The sequence below is a fragment of the Periplaneta americana genome, chromosome 17, assembly GCF_040183065.1.
Source record: "Periplaneta americana isolate PAMFEO1 chromosome 17, P.americana_PAMFEO1_priV1, whole genome shotgun sequence".
NCBI classification, from domain to species: domain Eukaryota; kingdom Metazoa; phylum Arthropoda; class Insecta; order Blattodea; family Blattidae; genus Periplaneta; species Periplaneta americana.
In genome coordinates this window covers 11,016,334-11,033,499 of record NC_091133.1, presented here as the reverse complement: position 1 = coordinate 11,033,499, position 17,166 = coordinate 11,016,334, and the positions used below count along the sequence as shown (strand labels likewise).

Below are 17,166 nucleotides of genomic sequence, written 5' to 3'. Positions count from 1 at the left end.
AAATATAATTGGGGAGCCTATTTATAGGTGTCTTCTTAGCGCACATTCCCCTCTTTGTAATGCAACTTAAAGAAGTTATTTACGTAAAGCAACATAAGTAAAAATAATCCATGTATCGGTCATTGGAAATAGAAACAAACTAATACATAAGTCTATTTATGAGCAATACAAAGCTTTTATATTTAAAGCAATGCTCAGTTACAGTATTTATATTTACTTCTGTTATTTTATATTATTATGTTATAAAATACGTAAATAAGTTAAGTTATTTTACAGTGAAGGGAGATGTCCAATAAGAAAACGCCTATAGCCTCAGTCGACTCTAGTACAAGGTCGAAAGTCGGAAACTTGGCAACATGTGCATCAGGCATCAGTCTTCTTACGAGTGCGTGGTGAATGAGATTTAAGCCTTGTTTTCCCGTATTGAAGAGTATTTACAATTTATGCTGCGTTTTTCTTTTTAAGTTTTGGCATGAAATATGCCAAGTATGGAATCAGTTGAAACAGAAGACGATATAGAACCAGAAAAGAACGAAATGGAAGATATACTGGCAGCTTCATTTTTTAGAGTTATCCAAAACGCTGATACTTTTAGCTTTCAAGCTGATACATCCAGCCTTCTGAACATATCAGCTTATGCCTCTTTCAAGGTATCCTCAAAGTTACATTGCTCGCTTTGTATTGTCTACTTGGTAGGGAAAGAAACCAACAATCAATAATATATTTATTTTGACATTTTGAATCAAGGAGGACTTTACCCTTCTCTCAGATTCTGTATTTTACATTGCAACAATTGCCTACTGCATTGTAAATACATTGATTTCAAACAGTGTTAATGAAGAAAACTATGTAAAATGTGGAAATCAAAAGAAGTTATTAGAGTTACGTACTTTCAAAAACAGTCTTGTGTATTGATGTTAGCTTTGTATGTCAACATGCAATGTAATAAGTTAAACTTGCTGATAAAATACTTTCACTCATTATGAACATAGTTAAATAATAATATTCAAAGGCAAGGAATGATATAGCTGGCAGTAAACCAGTGTATATAGTAAGAGAAAATTGGAGACATTTTACAAAAAGTTTTGAAAAATATAGGCCTAAATAAGATAAAACTTAGGTATTTAATATAGGCCTAGTGTATACGTCTAGGCCTAGACATTTAGGCTTAGGAATTGTACAGTATGTGTTGAGTATTGCATGTAGGCCTAATGTAATGGAATAATGCTTCGATAAACAATATAGAAGTCATATAGATGTTAGAAATAAGATAAAAATATCTAGTAATAAAGACAGGACTCCTTTTAAGATAGGCTATCTACAGACACTTTTTATAAGTCAACATAACTGAAATTTGTAAAAGATGGCCTAGTCTAACTGCATAGATCCATTAATTCTAGCTGAAAACCAATGTAGGCCTATAACCTAAATGAAGAACAATGTAATAAAATGTGTTTAATATTCACGCCTATAAATTGTACTTGTTTGAGTTTCGCATACAATGTAATGGAATATTTTTTATTTACTAATATAAAACTATAACACATGGGAAATAACAAGAAAAATAATGAAGACACAATATACTCCTTACGAATCCATGTATTAAATTACAGCAATTTTTTTTATGAGATAACATTATTCGAGATTTAAAAAAATATATATAGACAAGAGGATTACTTCACTTTCTTGCAAATGTAGCTATATATCTATCTATATTCCGTAATGTATTATACTGGATCCTTGTAATTTATAAAAGTAGATTTTTGTTGTACCTCGTGTATCAGGGTTTATTAAATTCTATTATGTGTTTTTTGTTTCCCGATTTTAAAGGATCTAAGTAGTTATTTTAGTTGATGATGTTTGTTTATGATTAACTTTTTAACGGTTTTCGTCTGATATTAATATTAAAACTCTTTAGTTCTGTTGGTGAATTATGACAGCAGTATGGCAGACAAGAGCAGACGACACAGTGTTCCCAATTTGAGCCATCCAACCTTCCACTAGAGTCGACTGTGCTATAGCCTATACCCAATGGTATTTTCTAAATTCCGAATGATTTATACAAATAATCATTTGTGCTCCTAAAACATGGCGTCATGCGAACCTGCGTGAGAGTTCAAATTTGTACAGCACACCAGCGCCAATTGTGTCTGGATATATAAGTACAACGTCTTTGAGGTCGTGGTGGGAATATAATGGTGTAGCAGACGGTTGACTCAAACTCGTTTTCTACTGCGCATGTCGTCACTTGGGAAGCAGCAGCGGCGCGCTAATTCGCACCGCAGTGCTCGAGGAACAAAACAAACAGCTGTTGTGTGTACGTGCAGGGTGTTATTTCTTTGTTTATATATATATACATATATATATATTATATTATATTTAATGTTATTCTTGTATCAGTAATGCTATTAATGTGACACATGCTATTAGTATGCCTGGATGTGCAGTATCTGGTTGTTTCAGTTACAATCGAAAAACAAAAGGAACTGACGTAAAATATTATAGGTTTCCGAAGAATGAAAACTTGGCAAGACAATGGTTGCATGCTTGTAGAAGGGAGGATGAAGTCAATTTAAAGCACGATGAGTTTTTTCGCATGTTACTAAATTTTATTTGCTTCGCAACTCATTTGCAAAATATATTTTCATGTTAAACTTATTGTTTGACTATTCCATAGATTGCTTTGAGGGAAAAGAAAGGAAGTAAAAATCTTTAGACTTAATGTTGTTTCAGCTCGAATATGTTCACTTCATTTTGAGGAGTCAAGTTACCAAGTACCTTTAAAGACGAAACTCCTAAATTATGAACCAAAAAGCAGTCGTAATCTGAAAGTAGACGCTGTACCCACAAAAGCTCTGGCGCAGTCTTGCTTGAAACGAAAATCAACAGATAATCTGAGATTGAACAGATGTGAAAAACGGAGAAGGAGAAAAGAAATTCATGCCATCATTGCCAAATAGTTCATGTACTCTTCAGGCCACTTCCAAAACAAATTCAGACGAACATGTATCAGAGGATAGTGCATTAGTCTAAATAACGAAACGTGAGTAATTACAGCAATTATATAATTATAATAACTATTAACTAGTATGTTCCTGTTTATCATATTGTTAAAATGTTTCACATATGAGTCGCTCCGCAGAAGGGAATAATTTTCTCATAGTTCTTCAAAACTTTCTAAGCTAAAAGGACTTAATTACTTACTTACTTACAAATGGCTTTTAAGGAACCCGAAGGTTCATTGCCGCCCTCACATAAGCCCACCATCGGTCCCTATCCTGTGCAAGATTAATCCAGTCTCTATCATCATATCCCACCTCCCTCAAATCCATTTTAATATTATCCTCCCATCTACGTCTCGGCTTCCCTAAAGGTATTTTTCCCTCCGGTCTCCCAACTAACACTCTATATGCATTTCTGGATTCGCCCATACGTGCTACATGCCCTGCCCATCTCAAACGTCTGGATTTAATGTTCCTAATTATGTCAGGTGAAGAATACAATGCGTGCAGTTCTGCGTTGTGTAACTTTCTCCATTCTCCTGTAACTTCATCCCGCTTAGCCCCAAATATTTTCCTAAGCACTTAATTACATGTCTCATAAAATGTTAAAGCTGTGGTATCTTTTAACAACTTCCAGACAGAAAAGGCTTCAGTAAATGGAAGGATTCAATTGTCTCGAATGTCAATAGAGGAGCAAAAAAGGCGTCAATCAATGGGCATAAAATAATTATTTTCTCGCTTAACCCTAGCATTATCACGGTTGGGAAAAAAATTGCCACCCTTTTTATTTTCTAAATTTTTATGAATCAATGAAATCTGACAGCTTTCACCTTTACTCTATTTGTCTCTAACATGATAAAGTATGCACACATGTGTACTGTTTTAGATTTAAAATATAGCAGACTAATAATTTGAAGTATTTGTTAGTGGACAGATTTTACCCACCCTTGGCATTTCATATGACCTACACTTTTAAACATTTTCTAGTTTGAATTCTGTGATTTTTATCCATTGTTGTAACTGTTTGTAATGCCGTTAAAGTCGTTTACTGTTTCAATTCTCCATTTTACCATTTACTTACAGTGTAGAAACTTGAGTTGGTAAATTTGTTCTTTATTTATTGGTGTTTATTCAAATCTAGTTGTATTCAGGGATACAGAACATAGACATGAGTTGTTTTGTGGATAATAGCAACCTTAATGTTTTGGGTGAAAGTGATATTATAGTGCTATTGGAAACTGATTTACCGGCGGAGTTGAAGAAAGAAAATGATAGTGAGGAAGTTAATACAGAAGTGGTTGTGAGGGTGAAACAAGGTCTATTTCAAGTACTAGCTGCTAACAAGAAAGCCGTTCACATTACGAAAATTAATGTCAGATGTGGAAATTGTGGACTTAATTTGTGTAAAAATATTCAGATATTAAAATTGTGTGCAGGAGCATTTTACTAAAAGAAATATGCAGAATCACTGGAATGAAAAACTGATGTGTGTTTTTTTTAAGTAATGTAAAAATGTTGATTATAAAACTTTATTGAAGGTATTTGAGGAGCTCGGAATCAAAACACGTTAAGTCCACATTTTATCGAAAATGCGTTTTTTTTTTCGAATTTGCCTTCTTTTAGGGACACTTCATCATGCTACACTTGACATTTGTTGCAATTCACATTTTCAGCCTCTTTAAATCCAGCCTGAAATCGAAGGTCTGATTCAGAACGTATTGCGTCCATCACCCTGAATGGATCAAACCGAGCTGAGTCCATGAACTTAAGATATCTTCTAACGAAAGCAGTACACCAGAATGAACGTAATTAATTCGACACCTGCCTTTAACATATGTTCATTATTGACTCTTCTAAAGTTTGCTTGTTGCTACCTTTAAGTTCATGTAGTAAGATTTAAAAGGACGGGTTTATTGCCTGGAATCTCTACTTAAATCTCCACGCGCAGACAGTGAATTGGTGGTGTGCAGTAAGTGGCATTTAAAGGCAGGTGGAGGTCGTTTGCAATAAACATGGGTCTTTTACTACAAATTGTGATATTATACTCATAATTTGGTAACAGTTTGAACAGTATGTTAAATTTCGAAAGACTCCAGTACAAAACATTGTTTTCACTCCCATGTTGTTTCGCTTCTTTCTTGTGAGATTTACAAACTTTGCTTCTTTTTCTGTGGGTGGTAGGTATATGACGGGAGGTGGGGAAATAAGCCCAACAGTTTGCTTGTAATATTGTAGTCGTAACTCCAGCATCCCTTCCCCTTTCACTAACGCTTCAGTTAGACAAGGTTAGCCCTCTATAAAATGCCTGCTTCCAGATAAAGTCGAAGATTTGTATAGATCCTTTCCTTCCTGGGTTTGCTTCCCTTCACGGTCTTACATGCAATTACGTAGACATTGAAAAGCTGAAAAGTACCATAAACATTATATTGAAGAAACATTCCTGTAGTTTTTTTTACGTATATTCCAATAATGGAGAAGGGATATAAGACTTCATTCTGACACTGACCTGACAGTCAACCCACAACATAACGTTATTGTACTCTATTACGCCCTTCAGTTTCACCACTGTTTATTCCCCTTCATTGTTACCCTTCTTTCCTTTATGTTGACCATGTGAATGTTGTGCTTCGTAGACAGACCTTTTCTGTCATGTCACTTTACTGCCAATAACTCTTACAAGACCTCGATTCTGATTCCCTTTCTTAATCTTTGTTCATTCCACTTGGAATGCAGGACAGAACTTCAATGCACTTTTATTCAAACAGAATTCTGGAAAACCTTTCCCGTATATTTACAGGAAAATAACTCCTCTTCTTCGCGAAAGATCGTTTTACAACATACAACAACCCTCTAAATAGCTTGAAAAAACTGCATTTGACAGCTTGAATGAAAACTGTCAATAAAAGTCGCAGGATCACAAAGAATTCATGTCTAGACGGCTATGCTTTGGGAGAGCATCACGTTCCTGACAAGACGTTAGTAGGGAAGGAATTAGTTAATACAGCTTCTTGGTATTTATAATCAATTAACCTACCCCACTTCCAAAACCTTACGGAGCTGAGCTAAGCTAAGCTAGCAAGCTCCGAGAGAGTCTGCAATGCTTCCCGAGTGACGTCATTACGTAGTAGGAGAAAGGGCGAGGCTGCGCACTGCTTCACCATTATATTCCCACCACGTTTGAGGTATGCGGATGTGAGGCCACCAGTCAGCTGGTCGACCTTGTCCAGAGTTATTCTAGGTTGTTTCTCCCCGCCACATGATTTAATATTACAAACTGCACATTTAAAAACTAAACAGTAATAAATTATTACTCTCAATACAGATTACCTGTGATAAAGATTTCTCCTCTTCTATATCTCTTTCAATACTTCTTTCTTTTGCTGGAGGGTCGATATCAGGTTCCATCTTGATCACGTTCATCACGACTGAAAAATTAAATTAATAAAAAACTCAAAAGACCAAAATTGCATATTATAATAGTATTGAAACAGGAATGTCTCTACGCTACTTAGTGTATGTTTTTCATTAAATAAAAGAGTCAGAGAAGAAAGAACGACCGACTTCAAGGAACATTTTAAGATCGATGCAAACAAAAAGTGCGGAATTTAGACACGGGAAGAAATAACACCTCTATAGAAATGAAGAATGTGAACGTATGTCAGAAAGGATCAGAAAAGGAAGAATAAGATCAGGGGTCGTCAGCACAGAGCAAGCTGGGGCTATCGTCTCTTACCCGCGGAAAACGCAGTGCATCATGATGCTCTCCATAGCTGCTAGTGGGTATGCTATCTCTCCCTGCTGCACGGCGGTGCACACACGATGGCACCGCGTACCCTTTGCACATTTCAGCGAGTGCTGACTACCACTGAATTAGATGCCTCGGCCATTTTATAATCGATAATGGCTGACTTACAAAACAAATTTTCCAACATATATCCGAGAGTAACAGTGCTAAGAAAAGGCTCCAAGGGACAAGAAAATACATAAACGAGATGGGGGGAACAGAAGAAATAGTACAGGACAGAATGAGGTTTACAGGGTTAATACAAAACTTTAAAGATTTTCAGGTGAACAAAATGAAGAAAACAAATAAAACCTGGACAAAAGTTGGACAGAAAAAAAACACAGTGACAGTATGAAGCATTAGAAAGCCAGAAAGATAGAGGGAAAAGAAGACACGGAAAGAAATACAGTACGTTCACTTGATCCAAAGTTGGCATGAAAGGAGAAGAACAAGATGATATGCAATCTGTGAGCTACTTGAATATATTTAATAGCATGTGAAATAATAATTCTTCCTAATCAGCCTATTACACTCACACAATCAAACATATCTTAGAAGCAAAGCCGTAGAATTCAAGACTGAAGTCGTAAGACAAACATTGAGTCCTGACAGATTAGACGACATACTGAACGATAAATAATGCAAACTTATAGTGTACTTAGCATAAAAGTTTCAAATGTAAATACGTCTTCCTGTTATCAAACATATATACTACAGCAAAGACTGAAATAAATTGCGGTTGTACTTGTAACAATTACCAATAGAATGCTTAAGTTTTAAAATGCATCTCCACAAATATTCCATCAAATTCGCTTTGAAATTCGAACATTTTCTATTGCAAAATCGTCGGAATTCGCTCAACCCTCGTTTCACCAGCTGTTTACTCCAAAAGTTCTATATTGGTCTGTGCCGAAGTTCATTTTTGAATATCATAATGCAAGTTACACTTATGAATAATACAATGTAACAATATTACTTACCTTCGCGGAAGAATTTAATGGATTTATATTTCTGCTTCGGGTGTTGGTCGAATATAAAATAAATAGAAAGGGCAAGGCTTGCTGGGTAGTGGCACCAGAGTTCGATAACCTTATCTAGGGCAGAAACGGTATGGGATATGACAAAGTCAATGTATGTCTCGTGAAGTATCAGTGTTTTGGATAGATTTTGGTACAAAAAATGAGATATAACGATAATATTTTGTAGGTGGTTACATTTGATGCACATTAATAACCTCACTGCAATTTATTAAAGCGCAATAATGTTATTTAATGTTGTTCATTTCGGAAATCTTCAGTGCGCATATGATTTCCTCACTGCCAGAAATGTATCTTAAAAAAAGAACAGATTTGTCTGTGTTTGTCGAATGCGCATATCACGCTTACGAATTCAAATAGAGAAAAGCAAATAGGCCTAGGCCTACCTCAAGTTACCAAATTACCCCATTTGTTTCGTGTTCCTGTTTCAGTTTTTCAATTGAATCTTCAATAGGTCTCAAGTTATTTCAAAGTAACAACAGTGTCCTATTAAATTGTAGAAATAGCAATGGCATATACAGTAATTGCGCCCGCTCGCCCCCCGCCCACCTTGTCTATATGTCTATGGATGAACTGAAACAGTCATCTAGGTGAAACTAGTGTTGAGGTAGTTCCCGTGATTTCGAAAGTAAAAATCGTTTAGTTTAGAAGGAATTTTTTGTGGATATGCAGTAGATCGCATATGCAAGGCATAGCAAACGCCTAAACTAACCAAACCTAACCTATCACAGATTCGAATATGTGAGGTGTATAAACTGAATACAAAGGGAACTACCTCAGCGCTAGTTTCCGCGAAAATTGAATTACAACATCACCAATTTTCAAAACTATGTCAAGAAAATGGCATCAAAGTTCTGATTAATGATCCAGATATTTCAGTATTGGAGTTTCCTTTATTTCCTTGTCACATTGACCCAGTTGAGACGTGCACGAAGCTTGTGACTGAAGCTTTCAGTTCCACTGTGGGTAAAAAAACATTGATGATTTATAAGGACATGAATTGACTCAAGAGCAGTTTTACCCAGCTTTGAAACAAAATTAGAATACAATGTATAAAAATAAAAATATGTTAGGCCTACACTGTTATTTAAATTGTTTTTATTCCAGTATAAATATCGAAATGATCTGAAATAACGTAGAAATATTATTTTCCTGTAGTTTTTATATAAATAATTATTGTGCCAGGACTTCATTTGTAAGCTTTCATTTTAACAGTACCTATTATTATAATTTTATATTCAGTTATAAGGCCTATTGTGAGGATTTAATTATAACTTACAAAACGTCTAGTTTCATTGTTACCTACGTATAATAACCGAGGAAATTTTGAAACTCTGAAACATAATGGGTTAACATTTTTCGTTACATTTTTTTTTCAAACATTCATTTTATGCGAAAGAGCGAAAAGCTTTACTCTTTGTATAAGTAGCAGCCAGTTTGTGACCTATTCCTTTTTAGGAATTACGTAATTGTCTTTTTTTTTAATCTGTAAATTAAAATATTATAAAAAAGACACGGTAGGCCTATATTCTAGTTTTACTAGTAAATAAACTTAACGAACTTATTCAAAGCTATTATATTTAATGTTTCTGTAAGACACAACTTTCTCACACTATTACAGTTTTCAAAACAATACAAGTTACATAACCTATGTTTCCACTCTCTCCAAATGAGGGTACTGTCAGACAGAAAAGTACAAAGTACTGTCAAGTGACTTAAAGAAATTGCCGTGGTTAAACATTAAAAAAAAAAAAAAAAAACAATAGTGCCCTTTCTTGGGTCAACTCCTTTTTCCAATATTACTTAATACATTTTCAGTAACTTCTAACTTCAATTTTCTTACAAAAACGTCGACAGTAAAGGTATCCTGTATTTTCATGAGACATTTATAGCAGGATCTTTAAGTTATTTCATGTTGTATTATAAAACAAGACACTTGTTCAATTAGGATCTACCAAAACTTTTTTTAATCTTAATACACTCTAGGATATGCTGTCACATCCGCAATCATTTTAATAAATTACATGTAGTCCTACGTACAACATATTGTGTAATGTTTTGCCCGAGATCTGCTGATCTGAGAGAGCTGTTATTTTGGTGCCACGTTCATCCGGTAGAGTAGTATTGAACACCCTCTCTATTTACTTTAATTATCGAAGGTCTAAACCATTACACATGTCCAATATTAATACACAGTAATAGCACAGTCTAGTATATACAGTCACGAAGCTTGAGTTTTGAGGATGCTAGGAACAATAGACTGTGCCGGTACCATAGACAAATATTTCGCATTGTCTGTAATGAGGCGATATTAGCGATCCTAGTGGTTGGCAACTACCTATTGATGCATATTTACTACGTATTGAGCTTCGTGACTGTATATACTAGACTATGGTAATAGTACAGTCTAGTATATACAGTCGCGAAGCCCAATACTTAGTAAATATGCATCCACAGATAGTTGCTAACCACCTGGATCGCTACTATCGTCTCATCACAGATTCTTTCCCTAGCAGACGATAAAATGTATTGTACGGTACTTTCGATATAGTGTTCTTTTGAAAAAATTAATGCCTTCCTTCAACTATTGAAATATGAAATCCATAAGGTTTATATATAATTTTCATAAAGTATATAGCTCCTATTATATTTTATGCTCGACCATGCCGAAATGTAGTAATTATACACCTGGTAGCAGCCCTTTAATGGACCTCATTAAAGTACACCTATGCATTAAAGTTCAGGTTTTCCACCAATCACAAAGCAATATGAAAGCGCAAGTATCGATTATTCTCGGATGTGCAATCGAAAGACAACTAGCGAAACGTCACGGACGCTGGAAATCCAATACTCTCGCAGAAGGTTATGTTCTGTTACTATAATAATTAGCGTTAATTGTAAATAATATTCAAATAAATTCAAATCGTCATCTCGTTTTTCAATGTCTAAATCAATTTCCAGGTTATATCAAGATTAATGTTCACTTTACTCTCTAGATTATATCAAGGTCAATGACATTTGTTCCTCGGAAAAAATCAATATTTTCGCGTCTGCGCACATCTCACAATTTACGAGATATTGCACAAGCTCACTTCCGCTCCCCAGTCAGATAATAATATGAATACTTGTGAATAATTTAAAGTTAGAATTATGGTCGAGCATAAAAAGTCGTATGAAACTTGCCTATAATGGCCATTCAGACGCTCGTATGAAAATAATGAAACTCGCTTGCGCTCGTTTCATAAACATACTCGCGTCTTAATTACTACCATTATAGGCTCGTTGCATAATGTACTATTATAAACTCACCTTCCTGGATCTTTCGGAAGAAGGATAACTCTGACCTCTTTTCTTACAATTTACAGTGTTACAAACGTCTCTTTGTCCAATATTACGAGTATTATTCAAATGATTGTACAGTATTTTAGCCATTTACAGTTATTACAACCGATAACGAACATTTCACAGTTTATACAACTTTTCACAACAATGCGAAATACGACACAGTCAATGCCTTTTCGATCTAGACCAACCGTAATGTATGTTCGGGTTTTCCATTTCAGTGTATGGAGCTTAGTGAAATATTATATTATTACTTTATTACGTAACATCGCTAAGTTTTATTTAGTGTAATGTGTCCATAAGCTCCGTATACTTCTTGTTGCATAATATGTTGCAGAAATAATAATTACAAAACTGTGTTATTTTAATGTGAAGAGAATTCTATGTGTTAACATAATCTGTTTGCATCAACATTTTAAGTTTAGAATTGAAGCTATTTTGAGGTTTAATAAAAAGAATTTATATTGTGATTTTAATTTAGCATATCTACCTTCCTTAATTGTAGACAGAAAATTTACCATACCTTTCCTATGAAATTAGTGTACGTACGATTGTGTTACCGGTACTTCGTCTCTTTGGTAGTAGATAAATACAATAATTCAATACTCAATTGTAGCATTAAAATAGAGACAAATTGAATGTGCGGGGTATCACACATGATATTATGCTTAATTATAATTGCGAATTTAGGAATATAAGTTAAATATAGTAAATATAACTTATAATTTCCATATGAATGGCAGGGCATTGGAGACCATTAAAATTAGACAGAAAGGGGCAACTGGTACAGTAAACATAACCTATAATTTCAACATATCTAAATTTCGTGTGGTGCAACTGAAAATTATTGAATCCTGCATAAATGAATATACAAGAATTTCGTAATATTTAATCGAAATTAAAGCAGGTATTAAACAAACGAACAACGTAATTTTCACACCAAAAATACTATATACACTACACTATATTTTAGAGGAATATATGTTACTCTTTATGCATTCCAACTAATTTATATGGCTGAAACGCTGACCTTCGTGATCAGATTAAGCGAGTCACATGGTCTGCCTTACGGCCTGTATTGGATCACGATGGCAGTAGCACAGTCTATTGTTCTTAGTATTCACCGCGCTTCAAACGGCTAGTAACTACCGCGAGAAATGCAAAAAATCATCCCAAGCTTCGTGACTTATATACTAGATTGTGGTAATATGATTAATATTGCAACTGCTTGTTCAGGATGTAGAGATCAAGGAAGCCAAGACGTAAAATACCGTGATACAGAAAATAAAAATGAAAATGTGTATTTCCAGATCAAAAAAAAAAAAATTAAAACACGAACAAAAATCTTGTTCTTAAAACTGAATTAAGCTGCGTATTAAATTGTAGGCCATTAACTGTTTTCTAAACTCAGATATAGCAGGCCTGTGTGGCAACAGCACTTCAAAATTTATATTTGTAATTGTGTAATCGAAAACGGCACTAATATTTCTTTTATTTTTTAGCCATGAAAGGGAAACTACTAGTCAAAAATATCTAAAAATCTTGTTTTTTTTTTTTAATTATTATGAGAGATAAAATACACAAAAAAAAAAATTAACTCTGAAAAATCAAGTTCAAAAAATATTCTTCTCTGTGCGATTTGAATTGGAATGAGCCACAGACCACAGTCTGAGTATATAAGTCACGAAGCTCAATACGTAGTAAATATGCATCCATAGGTAGTTGCTAAACACTAGGATCGCTAATGTCGCCTCATTACAGACAATGAGAAATAGTACCGGCACAGTCTATTGTTCCTACTAGCAACCTCACAACTCAAGCTTCGTGACTGTATATATTAGACTGTGGATAGAGAAACTTACTAACAGGTGGTCCACGGACAGACATACAGAGAGATAGAAGATAAGAACAAATATTATATATATATATATATATATATATATATATATATATATATATATATATATATATATATATATAGATTGCATCAGTATGTAGCATTGTCAGTTTACCTACTTTGTTGATATTTGTTAACTGATGTTAATATTGAACAGATGGTCATATTACTTTTTAGGAAATAACCTTACGTGTACGATGTACCCGACTGCACAGCTCTTCTTTTTAACGAACTCATGTGTACAAACTCCAGAGTCAGTAATGACATAATTTGAACGAAAGGCCTCATAACGCAGCATGTAAAAGAATAGCTGCATAATATGATGTTCTTCTGCTCAAGTACATGCTTACTTCCCTCTGTATTTCGACATACAAATATATTTCATTTCGGAATGACTGTTAAGTTATTACAGAAAATTAGTGCCGAAAAATGTGAAGAAAGTTTCAAAATGATTTATTGCTTAGATGTTTCTTCTCAGTAATCATTAGCAAAAAATAGCAGAGTTGTTGTCTGAAATGTTGATTCGAACAATTATGTGTTGTGCCGTTTATTTTCCGGCACCCTGTCTTTCTGCATCGATTTTTTCTCCTTTTCCTTATTTCCTTCACTTCCTTGTTTTAGTTTCTATTTCCTTTCATAGATGGCGCTCCTTTTTACGCCATTTTCTGTCGAACTTCTTCTTTATATGAAGAGCGAGTGCATTACTTCCATGAACTATCCTTCCATTGGTGGATGAATATTTCTTGCTTGTCATTGGTGTTTGATTTTCGAAATACTTTTCTGTAACGGTCATCTTTCTGTTCGACCTGGACACGCGGAGCGTGAGGGTCGGGAGTGACTGTTCGGCGCTCGAGGGAAGAGGTTGGGAGCCAGCTATGGCAGCTGGCAGGAGCAAGTCAGCCAGTTAGTGACTGATCGGCGCCCGAACGAGATACTTCAAAGTTAACTTGTGGGACATTGCAGCACAGGCGCGCACTGATTACACATTACGACCTGGCATAGTAACTTCGGTATGGGCATGTGGGCCCTGATCCAGATTTTGGGAACTGTTTTGTCTACTGTCTGACGACCAGGGTTTTGGAGTGTGCTGTGCCTAACTCACGTGATGTTGGAGCTATCTGCTTGGTGACGAGTACGGGAAAGATGAGCTGAAGTTGGTCCGGAAACTGCCCTGTCGGTGATTACAAGTTAGATTTGGCCATTTGTGAGATCTTTGCTTCTTTTAATAGATTTTCATATATTTAATTCTTTTTTATTAACTTTTCTTTGCTTAGTAATTTCCGCTGACATTCGCTAACTTAAAACTCATTGGTACTTACTTATTTCTTTTAATTTCGTTAAGTTTGGTTTTGGCTCAGCTGATAGTAGAATTGAGAGTCAGTTAGGTTAATATGAAATTGTTGTAAAGCTTGTTATTGTAATTAATCACTTGTAATGGTGGATGTCAGCGAGGTTCATATTAGTCTGAAAGTCAGTTTCCGGTGGGGAAACTAGTTTGGTAGTAAATTGATATCTCATGTTTTTGTCTGGTTCTAGTCAGTCATTTATTGTTTTTCTTTGGGCGCTTCATTTTCCGATTCCATTTATATTCAAGTCACTTTATTTATATTTATATGATTAATATTATATATAGATTCATATTTCTATTCTCGTTGTTTTTTGGTATATAGTTTATATTGTTATTACCTGATTTTTATTGAATAAATGTTATCAGGTAAATTGTAATTTTTGTAGTGTTTATCTTATTATCCTCACCCGTTACAGTATGACCTCTGATTCTCTGATAATATTACTACAGCGAGTCAAGTTCGAATGGAGGCTATTTAATCTGTAACTCAAAATTATGGGCGACGCGACGTAAGAAATAAATAAGTGCTACGTTTTAAGCAGCAACATCTCTTCGCTGATGAAACTAGGCAAGCCATCACAAATAACTTATTCTTCCAGTACTCTTAAGAACCGAATTTATTAGGCGCTGTAGCCGACGTCTTCATCGAAGTACAAGTTTCTCATCAAACTTTAACCACTGTATGATACCGCAGTCCACCCAGCATTCTGATGAGTTTGAGTAACTACAACAGGTGGCGAAATCTGGTTCCACGGACCAGCTATAGTGGCAGGAGAGAACATCATGATGACAGTAAGATATCCCTGTACTGGTTGGATGAAAGTGCACCATCACTGAGGTATGCGGACGTGAGGCCAGCAGTCAGCTGATCGGCCTTCTCTCTGTGTGGGCTGTCGCGCAAGGAGTCATTCTAGGCTGCTTTTTCCACCACACAATAAACTATATTGTTATAAACAACGCATTTAGAAAACAAATACAATTAGTAATGACCTTCAATACAGGCTATCTCTGATAAAATTTTCTGCTCTTCTACATCTGTGTTATTACTTCTTTCTATTGCCAGAGGGTCGATCTCACGTTCCATCTTGATCACGTCCGTCACGAATGAAAAAGACTATAGTAAGAAACTTACATTGACATGCAACATGTCAGCTATATTGATATACTTACTATGTTTAGCATGTGAAATAATAATTCCAAGTTCCAATAGTACACAGACATAAACGAGCACAGATGACAATGTTAGAGTATTAACCTTACAAACAAAGCCGGAGAATTGAAGACTGAAGTTGTCAGGCCGGGATTACGATCGACGTTCGTTTGCGTTACGTTACGTTGCGTTCATCTGCACGTTGAATTTCTACCGAACGTTCAGAGGCTATGTATTATGATCTACGTTCCTGACAACTATCACGCTCTGCCGGCCATAATGAGTATTGAAATGCACACGTCAGTCAGTCAGCTGATTATGATAAATATTGAATTTTATGATAACTTTGAGACAAATAAAATAGGCCTACCGGTATTACAAATATATATTTTACGACAGAATGACAATAATAATAATAATAATAATAATAATAATAATAATAATAATAATAATAATAATGATAATAATAATAAAAGCATATACTAGGTAAGACTGTTGTACCTTGAAACACTTTTCACATTTTTTTTTAATTTTGAAGAATGAAAATTTTTAAATGAAAAGAGTTTGAAATAATTATTGAAGTTTCCTTTACAACTTCCTGTATGTATTTTCGTGTTTTACAGATCTATTAAGAATGGAAAAAATAAAATGAAGGGATATGTAATGTGTTCAAAGTTACAACAGATTCATGTACCTCGGAATATACCCTTTTGTAATTTGGGACACATGGAATATAGGTGGGAATATAGCTGTAAAAGCTGACAATCATATTTAAAATATATTTCCCATCATAAACCAGACTAGGCTTCTCTGATTGAGATTTTATTCCTTGGTTTTGTGTTAGAAAACATACATCAATGAACGAAATGTTTACTTCTGGTACCAGTACTAAAAAAATAGTTTTGTTCACAGAACTCACACTTTGCAATAAATCAAACCGAAATTACGACCAGAGCTACTGAGCGACTTTCTCTACAATCTACTTCAGTTTGAGTCCTCTAGGTAGCAGCAAATAAAAAAAAAAAAATGTTCAAAGCTATACTATGCTGAAGGTACAACAGTCTTCCCTACTAAATAGCTGGACTAGTGCGAATTACGAATATATTATTTGTGAGGTAAAAGCCCCTTTATTTCGATTTAAAATAAAATAACGTATCTAAAATAATGTAAATAAATTATTAAAAAGATTTAAAAAATAAGCTTACAACAGGCTCGAACCAGGGCCCATCTACACCACGACCAGTCCCTTTACCATTACATTACGAGGATATACGAAATGCAATTGTTGAATTAGGTGTTATCAAGACTTTCATGTTTGCTGCCTATAATGTTTAATTTTAAACAAAATGTGTTTTATGCCATATAGAGGAAATAAGTTCATGTGACGTTTCTCGTATTATGTAAATTTTAAATAATATGATTTTATTTAATATTTCAGTAGCAATATGGCGCATCTACAACGAAAGAAGAGGTGAAAACATACGAAGGGCTTCTGATTCGTGATTGGTTGACGTTCAGCTTGCGTTTCTTTGCGTTTGCGAAAGCTTGACTTTGACAATGTTGAAACAACGCCGTCATGCGTTCGTTCATTCTAACGTTGATCGTA

General features: G+C 34.7%; 1 protein-coding gene across 6 annotated transcripts in view; it reads right to left on the bottom strand.

Annotated features, from left to right (window-relative positions):
• Positions 1-17,166, bottom strand: part of LOC138692992 (zinc finger protein OZF-like) — a 97,290-nt gene that overhangs the window by 78,689 nt on the left and 1,435 nt on the right. For 4 of the 6 annotated variants that reach the window (XM_069816474.1, XM_069816475.1, XM_069816470.1 and 1 more), the window contains exon 2: positions 6,330-6,427. Coding sequence is in view for 4 of the 6 variants with exons in the window: in XM_069816470.1 (XP_069672571.1) it covers positions 6,330-6,422 (93 nt within the window). In the remaining 2 variants the exon portion in view is untranslated. Of the gene's footprint in view, positions 1-6,329; positions 6,428-7,766; positions 8,221-9,863; positions 12,382-17,166 lie in introns of those variants that run through there. The other 2 variants (XM_069816471.1, XM_069816467.1) reach the window with 2 other exon arrangements.